The 12,892-nt window shown below is 40.7% G+C and overlaps 2 protein-coding genes across 2 annotated transcripts in view; one reads left to right on the top strand and one right to left on the bottom strand.

Annotated features, from left to right (window-relative positions):
* The first annotated feature begins 220 nt into the window (after positions 1 to 220).
* On the top strand, positions 221 to 3,275 carry LOC105271822 (uncharacterized). The gene is made up of 4 exons (XM_011313590.1): positions 221 to 407; positions 531 to 662; positions 2,515 to 2,913; positions 3,001 to 3,275. The coding sequence occupies exons 1-4, from the start codon at positions 221 to 223 to the stop codon at positions 3,273 to 3,275; spliced, it is 993 nt and encodes a 330-aa protein (XP_011311892.1).
* Positions 3,276 to 10,881: 7,606 nt separating this feature from the next.
* Positions 10,882 to 12,892, bottom strand: part of LOC105271821 (procollagen-lysine,2-oxoglutarate 5-dioxygenase 3-like) — a 91,123-nt gene continuing 89,112 nt past the window's right edge. Inside the window, exon 6 of the mRNA XM_011313589.1 lies at positions 10,882 to 12,015. Within this exon, the coding sequence (XP_011311891.1) occupies positions 11,731 to 12,015 (285 nt within the window). The 3' untranslated portion in view covers positions 10,882 to 11,730. The remainder of the gene's footprint in view (positions 12,016 to 12,892) is intronic.

Genomic DNA, 12,892 nt, shown 5'->3' with positions numbered 1-12,892 from the left:
TAGCACGCGGTGATCCTGGGATAAATCCATTGGATAAAGCGTATAAAGAGCACGATATAGCATATTCAAAAAATAGAGAAAATTTGCCAGCTAGACACACCGCTCATAGAATTCTGAAGATAAAGCTCTGCATAGGGCTTTTGCTAAAGACGCTAGTGTTGGTGAGAAGGCGGCTGCTTGGAGTGTGAGTAGCCTCATGAAGATGAAACATAAATTCGGTATGGGGCTAAACATTAGTGCTGGTGAGAAGACAAAGAGAAAAATTGCAGGCTGTGGGGGTGGTGGTGGTGTTCGGAAGAAACGTAGAGGGGGAAGTGTGAAGAAAAAGATACCACTGCGACAGATTATACAAGCCGCCAAAGGCTCCATGCAGCCTGGACCCAATGCTGTGATGAGCGCACTTAAAGGTGCACGTGAAGCAGTTAAAAATGTTGGAGGGAGGGAAAAAATGAAGCCGACGCCTCGAATTCTCCCCATCCCATCGAAAATTGGGGGAATTTTACCAGCATTTTTAATTCCATTATTGGCAGGACTCAGTGCGACAGGTGCCCTAGCGGGTGGAGCTGCTGGTATAGCCAAAGCTGTCAACACTTCTAAACATGCCAGAGCCGAACTGGAAGAGAGTAAACGTCACAACGGCACCATGGAATCCATCGCTCTCGGCAAGGGAATATACTTAAAACCCTATAAGTCTGGCCTGGGTTTACATTTGAATCCAAAAAACTTGTAAAACTACCGCACCGAGCTCTCACTGATGGTGATTTGATGAAGTATGCCAGCATCATGAAAATTCCACATTTTCGCGGAGTTTATATGAGAAATGGGTTGCCTCGAGGTGGACCCTGGAAATGTGAATCAGCTATAGTGAATCTTGATGATAATGATGGTCCCGGCACTCACTGGGTTGCATATAAAAAGAAGAATCATGAAGTGATCTATGGTGATAGCTATGGCAATTTGCGTCTACCTCAAGAATTGATTAATTACATCGGTGGCGGTAGTGTTGTGAAATATAATCCTGAAAATTATCAAGACTATGATACCATTATCTGTGGGCATTTATGTTTGAAATTTCTAGCTGGTGAAATGATATAAAGCAGCTAAAGTTCACAATGATATCAGTTGAGTGTTGCCTGTCATGAGTGATTCATTTACCTTGACCCTGTCGGGCCGATCTTCTATACTAGAGGCCCGCTATTTCCCGCCGATTGAATTATCACCAGAGAAATTGTATAGTGTGGGGCTCGTTCGATTTCTCACCTACAATTCCATTCCTAATATCGACGAAGGATGTAATAAATTTTACGTTGAAAAAGATGGATTGGCGATAAAATTGACTGTACCAACAGGAAGCTATGAAATTACTGATATTGAAAAATTTTTGAAAGATCAATTATCAGTGTATGAAATTCCCTTCACTTTACGGGCAAATGATCAGACGCTCAAGACGGTGATTGAAGTACCCAAGGATGTGGTGATAAATTTCAGGCCGTTGGACTCCATTGGGCAACTGCTTGGTTTTCAAGGACAAGTTCTAGCATATTCAACATTCTACGAATCTGCCACGCCTCCAAATATCATTCATGTGAACTCTCTACTTATTGAGTGTAATCTAACTGCAGAAGCCTACATTAACAATCGACGTGTGCATACAATTCACGAATTCTTCCCAAGCATTCCACCTGGATATAAGATCATTGAAACACCTGCTCAGGTCATTTACTTGCCAATCGTGGTGCGGTCAATAGACCATCTGCAATTGAGAATTGTCGATCAAGACAATCGCCCTGTGAATTTCCGTGGCGAAGTCATCACAATACGACTTCATATAAGAGCTCATTGAATAATGGGTATTGTGTTTGAGGGAAGGGAAGTCGGTCGCAGTTATAAAAGTGAGGACTCATGCCGGCAAGCGAACAGTCGTCGAGTGCATCTCACGAAGCTGACATCGCAGAAAATCAAGTTCCTGCGTACTCTGGGACTAAGAATTCGCGGAAAAGGAGGAAAGTGAGGGTTTGCTGTGTCTTCAGCGCCTGCTGTTACTGCCATCTGCCATGGAAGAGATCCTGAACATTCAGAAGCGGATAATCTTTGATGAGTCGATTGCTCATTATGAGATTCATTCGCACCAACCATTTGAATCATCTTCCTTCAACGACAATGACGAAATCCGTATTTCTGTATAACACCAGGATCTCTATGTACTGCCATGTAAGAGTTCATTGCACAATTGTGGCAGATTAACTAAAGCCGATAATACACTTGTTGCAAATACACAACTTGTGAATAATGCTATTTGTCATTTATTCGAGAAAATACGCTATGAATTAAATTCAGTGGAAATTGATAGGTGTAAAAATGTTGGCTTGACAACATTAATGAAAAATTACATCTCTCAGAGTCCTAGCCAGAAATATCTCATGGGAAATGCGGGCTGGAGAATTGACAACGAGAAGAAAATAGCTGATGAGGCAGGATATTTTGATGTATCCATTCCTCTGAGCATGGTTTTAGGATTCGCTGAAGATTATCAGAGAATTGTTGTGAATGCAAAGCATGAGTTAATCCTAACATGTTCACACAGTAACTTTAATGCTATATTCCAAGCCAATGTTGGACCACAAGCTGAGCACTTCAAAATCACAATCACCCAGATCGATCGGATGCTACCCTACACTAAACCTGCTGACACTCGAAAAGTACAGCTTCTCAATCAGATTTTAAAAGACAGGGTGGTGCCGATTAGCTTTCGCTCTTGGGAATTGTACGAGTATCCTCTGCTGCCGAGCACAACGAAGCATGTCTGGACTGTGAAATGCTCAATGCAATTGGAGAAACCGCGTTACGTCATTTTCGGCTTTCAAGTAGCTAGAAAAAATCAGGCTTTGAAGGATGCCAGTGCATTCGATCATTGTAATATTCGAGAAATCAAATTATTTTTGAATTCGCAAAGTTATCCATATGGAAATCTGAATTTGGACATTGAACACAACCAATCAGCTCTTCTCTACGATATGTACACCAGCTTCCAAGCCTCCTATTACCATACAGAACCTGAACCACGATTCAGCAGAGCGGACTACTTGAAAACAGCACCCCTCATCGTCATCGATTGCTCCAAGCAGAACGAGTTCTTGAAAATCGGCCCTGTGGCCATTCGTCTGGAGTTTGAATCATCGCAGATCTTCGATGCCAACACCGCAGCCTACTGCTTGATCTTACACGATCGAATCATCGAATCACCGGCAGCGTCAAGAAACTTATTTAAAAAATAAATGTAATCATTCAACTGAATCAATAGACAATAATTATTGGAAAAGAAAATCTTTTTATTTCTCGTCAACGACATCATGACCAAGAGCCGAGTCTGCCTCGGTTTTCAATGATTCAAACAGTATGTTTACACCGAGTTTGAGTTCATGTAGAATGCCTAGCATGGGGGCTGCTGGACTTTTCTCGTACAGCTTTGGCCCCCTTTTTCGCTTGGATCTACTGTTCCATGAACTAACCCAACGATCTCGCACAAACTCATTATCCACTCTCACTATCAATTCTTCAATGCAGTTAAGAATAACAGCCAGCTTTTTCGTAATGTGGATGGATAATGGTAGGAGTGAGTCATCTGCAGCATCTTCCTCATGCTTCCTTCTCACAGCAGCATAATTCCTCTCCAAAAAGTGCACATCACTGGTGACACTCCAGATATTTTTCGGTGGAACATCACCAAAATGCTTTTCCACTAGGTCTTCAAAGTCGGGACAGTACGGTGGAGTACTATTCAAATAGCGTATGTCTTCTGGTGAGAGATTCTCCATGATTACAACTAAAGTTCTCCCTAAAAATTCGCCATTTATATCACTTCATCCCCTCCACCAGTCTGTCCAAATTTCGTAACAACTGAAATTTTATTCTCGGAAAGCATTATTGATTCCTAGAAAAGCACCCACATTCGTAACGATCCAATTTTTCTGAGAAATTCTTTATACCTACATTCCCATAAATCATTTTTCACCCAACTTTGAATTTCTTCGATCTCAGTTGATGAGGTGAATGACTCTTGCACTGGTCCACATGAACTTTTCCATCTCTATGTCATGATCCCAGCGAGACCACTATCAATGTTTATGTGACGCGGACGTGCTCATCGGTAAATACATAAACACACAGAAAGCATTCGACAATCACTAAGTCTCAGGAAATTTTATTGAAAAATTAAATTGATTCGTGTCTGTTTTCCTATCATTAATTGGTATCAAATTAGATAAAGTAATTGATGTTCCATTTAAATTGGAAACATTCAGTTCACAAGTGCACTATTAATTTCTGTTTTGTTCAATGTCATGAGCATTCAATGTAAAAACCCCCCCAAAAAAAGAAAGATCATTGCAAATTATTAAACTTGTGTTATGATACATGGTATCGTCTTTTGAAGACTATGGTGGAATATTCATTCCACTTGGAAAACGATTCACTGCGATTCATTCAAGAGGTCGAGTGTTTTGTTTATAGGTCGCGTACGTGCTCACCCGTAAACACACGCGGCCACGTGAGCGGTGGACCAGTTCGCGCTTCAATCTCAATGAGAGAGAGAGAGAGAAGTATCGAGTTTAAAATCACTCCTCAGATTTGATTAAAAAAAAAATTCATCTTTCTCATTTTTAGTTTCTACTACTCATGAATTAATTTGTTGTAATTATGATTATTGAGGTGGCATCAAAGAAAAAAAAATGCACCGCCAACAGAACGTCTGAAAATTTTAACAACTACGATTGTCAGCTATGAAATATTAGATATTAGAAATCAGAAATGAGATATTAGATTGTAGACATCACATACAAGGTATTAGATATGAGATATCATATGGTGGATATTCAACGTCAGATATCACATGGCGGGTATCCCCCCTCCCCCCCATTCTGGCTCAAAATGGAGCCCCGAACATTACCACCGCGGAGTCGATAAAGAAGATTCCCCCCATTACCGACCGAGGGCCTAGCAGATTCCAGCATTGTCCTCCCCCGCAACCTCACCCGCCCCGCACCCCCCCTCAGATCCCAATGTCCAGAACCGGCCTTGTTTATCTACTAGCACCTTTAGTGAAAAAACTTCTCGGTTTTGGATCTGAAGACAAAAGTGTGGTATTATGTGACCAAACGACGGTCCGGCACCAGCTTCATCATCACGAGGTCTTCCTCAAAGTATGTACGTATACTCGGATATATGCGAAACCTATATAACCGGTGATGTACACTCACCATTAATGCGTATTGTACCATTGGACATTGATAATTATAAATACGACGGTATGAAAATCAAAGTATTTTCACCAGCTCTTTATATACCGTTACTACGTACGAAATTTCAAACGATCGAGATAGATATACGGGATGAATATGGAGCACCGATACCATTTGAATACGGAACGTGAACTGTGACACTTCACTTCAAACGCACCGAATAAAGGCGATTATGAACACCTACATTTTCGACGAGTTACCACAATCTGGAGGGGGATACAGCACAGGTGCGCACGGAGGTATAAGTCGTGTGTACATAGGTAGTGCTAATCAAAAAGGGCATGGCATTGGTAGTTTCCTAGGTGGATTGTTCAGACGAATACTACCCCTACTCAGACAAAAAGCATCAGCTATTGGAAGAGAAACTTTACGTTCAGGTGTGAATGTCGTAGGTGATGTTCTTGAGCGTGATATACCTTTGAAAGACGCTCTGCGAAGTCGCGTACGGGAATCGGGTATCAATTTGAAGAGGAGGGCAAAGGAGAAACTTGATACGCTGATGACTGGCTCAGGATATAACACTGGGAATATGTTATCATACTCTCATTCTGCGGTTGGCCGTGCTCCGCGACAGTCCAAACGCCGCAAGTTAACATCTGGAGTGCACAGGAAGAAGAAACCACGGGTAACGAAGAAAGGCAAGAGGAAAACTACAAAGAAACGTTTAAAAATTGCAAGGCAGAAGAAGCAATCAACCAAATTACGATCAGTTGCCGATATTTTCACCTAAAAACATGGCGTTTTTGCACACTCATTCGTGTGAGGGAGTGAAAAGTGAGTTGGACTTATTTTCTGTACCCCCAACGCAGACAGCCATAGAATCCTCATACGATGTACACTATAAACCAATATCATCACTCGTGGATTATTCACCCATTGAGTTCGATATACCAGGAAAAGGTGATGAATACATTGACTTAGCTCATACCCGCCTACTGTTACGTGTTTCGATACCAACCCTAGTAACGGAGAAGAATTCTATACCGTCCGCTACTATCGGACCGGTCAACAATTTATTACACTCATTATTCGATCAAGTAGATATCTCCTTCAATCAGAAAGCTGTGACACCTGCCAATAATGCATATGCTTACCGAGCTTGTATAGAAACACTTCTAAATTACGGCACCGATGCGAAGAACTCACACCTGAGTAATGTCCTGTGGTCAGATGATACCGCTGGTAAGATGGATGACGTTGATGAAGGTAATGAAGGTTTAGTTTCCCGTCGATCCTATTTGAGTGACGGAAAAACAATCGATCTCACCGGTCATTTACATTGTGATGTGTTCAATCAAGATTGAGCATGGATAAATGGTGTAAATATTCACATTCGGCTGGTTCGATCAAGCGACAGTTTTTGTTTAATGGATAACACAAATAGTGCTTTTACTATCCAAATAATAGAAGCATCAGTGGTCATGCGGAGAATGAAGGTGAGTCCTGGGTTATTACTATCTCACCAAAGAGCTTTATCAAAAACAACAGCCAAATATCCTGTGATAAGAGTGGAGGTGAAAAGTGTATCAATACCGTCAGGTGTTCGCGGCCATTCCATGAATAACTTTGTAACAGGTCAGCTATCAAAACGCATCATCTTTGGGTTGGTCAAGAATCACGCGTTTGTTGATGATAAAAGGTTCAATCCCTTCAACTGTCAACATTTTACTCTGAATCATATATCCTTATATGTGGATGGACGTCAAATCCCGTCGAAACCTCTACAGCCTGAGTTTACTGTGAAAAATTTCTATGTCGAGTCGTACCAATACCATCTTCTCTGGCACGGGTGTTCATTTTCTGAACGATGGTAATGGAATTCATCGTGGAGATTACCCTTATAGTTATTGTCTCTTTGCCTTCGATTTAACACCAGATTTGTCAGCCGTTGACAACTCCCATTAGAATTTGGTACGGAACGGTAGCATGCGCATCGAAGTGCGATTTGACGAAGCCTTAAGTGCAACAATCAACGCTGTAATTTATGCTGAGTTTGAAAGTGTCATAGAAATTGACTCAGAGAGGGAAGTGACCCTGGATTATCCATAAACACCCTGCTCAAACGCATGCGCAGACTTTTTTTGCAGTGTCAACAGTTTTTCTGAAACAACGGATTTGAATCATCGCTCAACTGCACAGTTGTGCGCGAATATTCAAAGTAGAAAATTGTGAGGAGAGTATAGCAATGGCCTGCCGTAATTCGAATTCGTCTGTAATTATTCATTACGGGGGCTTCGTCGGGATCCATGGTACCTTCGTACCGAAAGAAGTGGCAGTGACCTCAACATCGTCCGACATGATAGGCCATTGGGTAATTTACCCTGAATACCAGTATTCGGCGATTCTCCCTAATATTCAGAAGATGAATAATCAGCTCACAATCACACGTCACGGTATCGACTGGTATGAAGGAGAAGCGTCATCTAAATATGTGTATGCAGCATTACGAGCCATCACGAAAGGAATGAAATACGTATATACCTATGGCTGTCAGCAAACGAAATTCACTGCCGCCCTTCTCACCCGAGATATTATCAATTTGAAGGGTCATATCAGGTCACCACTATTCGCTTGTACACCAGCACCCGTTCCATCATGCCTCATACACAGTACATTGAATCACAGAACTTTTATATGTGCTATGCCGCGAGTCCTTCAACTCAAAGCGTGGTTGACTTCGAACGAGGAAGGGTTAAAGAGTTTAAACGAAGAAGAATTGATTGCTGCTACTGAACACGGTACAGATTCTAAAAGCCTTACAGTATATACCGAATCATACAGTCGGTGTGTATCCAGCGGACAAGATCCCGTCGGTGTGGACGAAATCGACGGCTATAGTAGCGAACACACATGACCACACTCAGCCAGGAGAACACTGGGTCGCCATGTACGTTGATCGAAATGGCAGAGGATGGTACTTCGATAGCTTCGGGCTACCTCCCATCGTGCCCCAACACGCTGCAAGACTCCGAAAGAACTGTAAACTCTTCATGTGCAGCATTCGGCAGCTCCAGCATCACGAGTCAAGCGTATGTGGACAATACTGTATACTTTTTCTGCATTGGCTTCTGTATGTCTATGTTTGCTACTCCTGAGAAGTTCTATTCATTATTCACTGATCGATTTATATCTAATGATCGTCTAGTGCCCAAATATCACAATGCGTTTATGAAGAAAAAACGTGCTAGTATCTTTGAGGGAAACTTGTTTAGTGGCCGTGGTTACAATTGTACGTCGTGGAATCAAAAATGTAAGTAGTCCATAAGAAAAATATGTAATTCATGGGTCATTATTTTTTGGGAAAAAATATATACAATTAATAAGTGAAATTCTGTGTTTTTATTTCCCCAGTGTGATAGCCACTATGACGCATCCACAGCATTCACAGTTACTCCCACCCCACCGCTCACTCGTGTTGGAGTCGTGCTACTCTGACCAGTGCAGTGGTGGGGTTGGAGTAACTCTGGGTGGGGGGCGCCGTAGTGGTTCTTACACTACTATTAGTATATTAATCTAAGTGTGCAGCTAGGTTAAGGTACCCACCCCCTGCCCCCACGACCCCTGAAAAGCTGAGTTGTATAAAGAATGAGTTGATAGAAAATGAAAAAATTAAAGAGAATAGGGTAGAAATAAAAAATGGAAAAATTGTCGGAAGTAGCTTAACAGAAACACAGGAAAAAAATATAAAGAATAGGGTAATAGGAGAAAACAGAAAAACTAAAGAAAGTTAATTCGAAATTGGTGTATCAATCTTTTTTTTTGTGAATATATCTTGGTTTCCTCAATTTCCCCCAAGTTCTCATTTCCCCCTTTTCCCTTATACTTTTCAGGTCCACCCTCACCACTTAGAGGAATTTCCCCCAGTTTGCCCGCACCCCAAAATATCGTGCCGTTAGCGAGAATTATTATATTTTCTACGCGGGTTAGTTTAATAATATTAGTTATTACTTATGGTCACCGCGTTCGAAGGATTGATTATCATAATCATGTATTATATCTCAGCATTATTCATTTCGTTTACTTCTATACCGAAATTTCATGGTTAATACTGAAACAAGTCAGGATATTATTGACTAGATTTTATTTGTCCTACGTGAAGTCCTATCACTATATATTCCTGGATTTTGGTTCAGGTTTTCGATACTATTTCGACTTTGTTAATTGATGTTTTCGTGCAGGAATCCACCCCTCTGTCTACCACCCACACCCTCGGCAACCGAGAAGTTTTGTACCCCCGTAATTCCACAGCTGTGAGTTCACTTTATGATGTTGAGAAATTCTGGGAATGATCAGTGCAATTTTAGTTTTATGTTGGGATTTAGATACGGTCGCAGTTCATCGACTACGGGTTGCTAAAAATCGGCTGGCGCCCTTAACACATTGTTTAGGATTGGATGAGCTGCTGACAATTTCCGGAGTTTCGCTCAGGATGCTTTGCGGTTTTTGTCGTCCAGGATGGTCAGGGTCGCGAGAACGAGAATAATGATTTTTGGCCGTGTCTTTTAGATTTCGATTACTGGGTTAGGGCTTTTCGAAGTATTTCGAGTATATGTACTTCCGAGTCGCACCTCGTGTTTGAATTTTACATTTCGTAGTGTAGCCAAATCTGGACTATATGTGCAGAAATGAAACAAACATAAAATGCCGTTGGACGGGCGTTTTGCTGGAAATACGATCGAAAATTTCTATAACTTTGTTGGGTCCTTCGAATGATCGGTAGTTATTGGACCAAATACCACTGGAATCAAGGACACCCCCTCTACTTATTACAATCAGGTGTTATTACGGTACATTTAATTAAAAAAACTTATTGCAGGGAGAATTCATACTAGGATTACTCATCACCGGGATAAGTAATTACAGCATTATTTATCACATAACTAATTAATTACAACGTTATCAATATTTGTATTTCTATCACATTCAAAAGTAAGCACTGCAATTTAATTCATCTGGAAGTTTTTCAAGTTTTTCAAACGAAGAATGAATTGATTCACTTTCATGTCATTCAACTTTTCTTCATCGCCACATATCCTGATGAATTTTTTGTAATAAAACGAGCCTTAATTAATTATGCCATAATCAGATGGTGAAATGGATTGTTTCATAATATATAAAGGTAAAATCGAAAATAAGAGTCAAATGTCCGACATGGTTTAGAGGCTTATACTAGCTCCAAAATACGTATAAACAAATCAAAACTATTTCTTTTTAGCGGCTACACTCGCCACGCGGGTGGTGTGTGACTCCGGCGGTCATCCAGGCTAAGTAACGCTCAGTTGGGTTAGTACTTGGATGGGTGCCCGCTTAGTCACACTCCTCGGCGTGTAGACTGCCGCAGTCAGGCATGGGTGTAGAGAGCTGCTGTCTTCTCCGAGTCAGTGGACTGATGAACACAGTAGAATCCCCGCATTACCGGCCGGCTGCGCTACTGAGGTTTTACATGGTTTCCCTCAGTACAAGCCAAGTGGGCGCAGTACGGAAAGTCGGCCCATGACATCGCAAAAATAATGAGAGGATAGTAGGAGAGGCTAAACGCTAAGACGAAGAGGTGTCTATCAAATCATGAAACTATGGTAATAGGAAAAAAAAACAACTATTTCTTTTTGTTAATAAAGTGTTGTACGTTCAGTGATACAAGATACTTTAAACTTATTCCAATTTGGCGTAAATTGAGTACATGGAGTGATAGTTTGGATGAACGATTTCGATAAATGCCTAGGTTAGCCCCATCAAACCATTTTACATTTGCTATAGTGCTATGTATAGGTTTTCATCATTTATGGTCTTGAAGAACTTTGTTAGTGGTAGCAATTAGGTTGGGAGATATAATTGTCAATCCACTTTTCCAGTTAGCCAGGCCTACAATGGGGACGTGGCGGTATTGTCGGCCCCAAAGATAATACATGTTAATGCACTCAGACAATCGATACACAAAGAGATGGATGAATGTGAGTAGTGCTAAATAGATCCCACAATTACCAATATTGTACGTAAGCCCCTCATTTCACCACATACCACCAGTGACTGAACATAACCAATATCTATATCTACGGTACCATCGTGTAGCTATTCAATTTATTGTATATAATCTCACTCACTCGCCGTGTTAACCACAACAGCAGCTGTTGAGGTATTTTCACAGCTACTGGCGGACCCGCCCAAGGTTACTTCGCGATTATATTATTATTCCTATATTTATTGGCCTACACCAATACCGACTAATTGACTCTCTGCAATGATGGAGGGTTAACCTGAATGAAGCAGAGAAATTCAAATCTCTCGGATGAATTATTTGTGGTGGAGCTGACTAGGCATTTATCAAGATTTTATATAATGAAGAAATCGAGGCGTATATCTATCGAGAATATTTCTGTGATCAAACCTAAACATTAGACTAATTTTTAGTAGTTATTACTAGTATTATGAATATTTAAGGGTCAATAAATGAAATCATAATATATCGAGTTCCTTTCACTACTCGCAGTCCCTCATGATAATGTGTTAATCTACCTGGATGCATCAACATCCAACCAGGTTTGGTGTCAGTGACTGAGCAATTATATCTGAGAAAACGGCAGCCGCCTCCTTCATAATCGACGCCAACTTGATTGAGGGCAATATTAATTGTGTACGTTGATGAATCATGATGAGGACGAAGAGCTGGCTGCTCTTCAGGCTTGTATCGGACGACGAAATTCATTAAAGATCTTGGAGGCTGAACAAAAATAAATTTAATTAATTATGTACCGTCATTTCCTTCCTTTCTTTTGTAAATTTTTCAATGGAAGGAGTATCTTCCATAAAATAATGCCATTCTTTTTTTTATTAAATTACTCATTAAATGATTGAATACCATCGAAAAAATGTTATTGTAAATCTGTACAGTAACTTTCAAAACAATGCTTTCAGAATTCTTAAGCAGTCCAGTATTAGTTCTGAAGAGGAATGGAAAAGTATGAAAGTATACTGTGCACGATGAGACACAGTCAGTAAAAATTGCGTATCTGTTTAGCAACCGCGTTATGTTTTTGCCGTTTGGGGGAAACCTAAAAAACCTCGCCTCACGCTACAGTCCATTAACGGATTTTTATTCCCGGTTTCCTAAAGTGTACATACGTTTTTATCCATAATAATTACATGAATATGTTTAATTCCTCTTTGTAAACACGGTGCAGGACGTGTATTATGCTATCTTGACCATTGTCGAAAATTACATAGGAGGAATGAACGAAGCCACGGATGTCTACTCATTTGAGACAAAAAATCTACCTTTCCTTGCAGATCGAGCAAAGAAAACAGCAGATGAAGAGAATATCTGATGGCAAGTGATTGCCATCTTCTGTGTCGCATGTCTTTTTTATTTTGTCGCCATTCGCTTCCCAATCCGTTATCCCTTATCATAAAAGAGATTGACAATAAATGATTGTTTTCATCGTCAATCTTTTATTTTTCTTCCTATTGGTCCACGAATCAATTGATCATTTCCATAACTACGGGGATGTTCTTGTGTGCTACAACGATCACTTAGAGGTAGAGTACGACAGCGAACATCATTGCCTAGTGGTTTATAAATGTAAATGTCTAGCCCCCCC

This window comes from Fopius arisanus, unplaced genomic scaffold, assembly GCF_000806365.1.
Source record: "Fopius arisanus strain USDA-PBARC FA_bdor unplaced genomic scaffold, ASM80636v1 scaffold00125, whole genome shotgun sequence".
NCBI classification, from domain to species: domain Eukaryota; kingdom Metazoa; phylum Arthropoda; class Insecta; order Hymenoptera; family Braconidae; genus Fopius; species Fopius arisanus.
Note: the sequence above shows the minus strand (reverse complement) of the source record. Positions and strands in the feature narration are given on the sequence as shown.

Bases quoted from the DNA above. Each gene is read 5' to 3' on its own strand.
- LOC105271822 (XM_011313590.1), top strand. From the start codon at position 221: ATGGGGCTAAACATTAGTGCTGGTGAGAAGACAAAGAGAAAAATTGCA. The intron at 663-2,514 runs GCAAGGGAATAT...GCATGGTTTTAG, and splicing joins CATGGAATCCATCGCTCTCG to GATTCGCTGAAGATTATCAG. The intron at 2,914-3,000 runs GTAATATTCGAG...ACAACCAATCAG, and splicing joins TGCCAGTGCATTCGATCATT to CTCTTCTCTACGATATGTAC.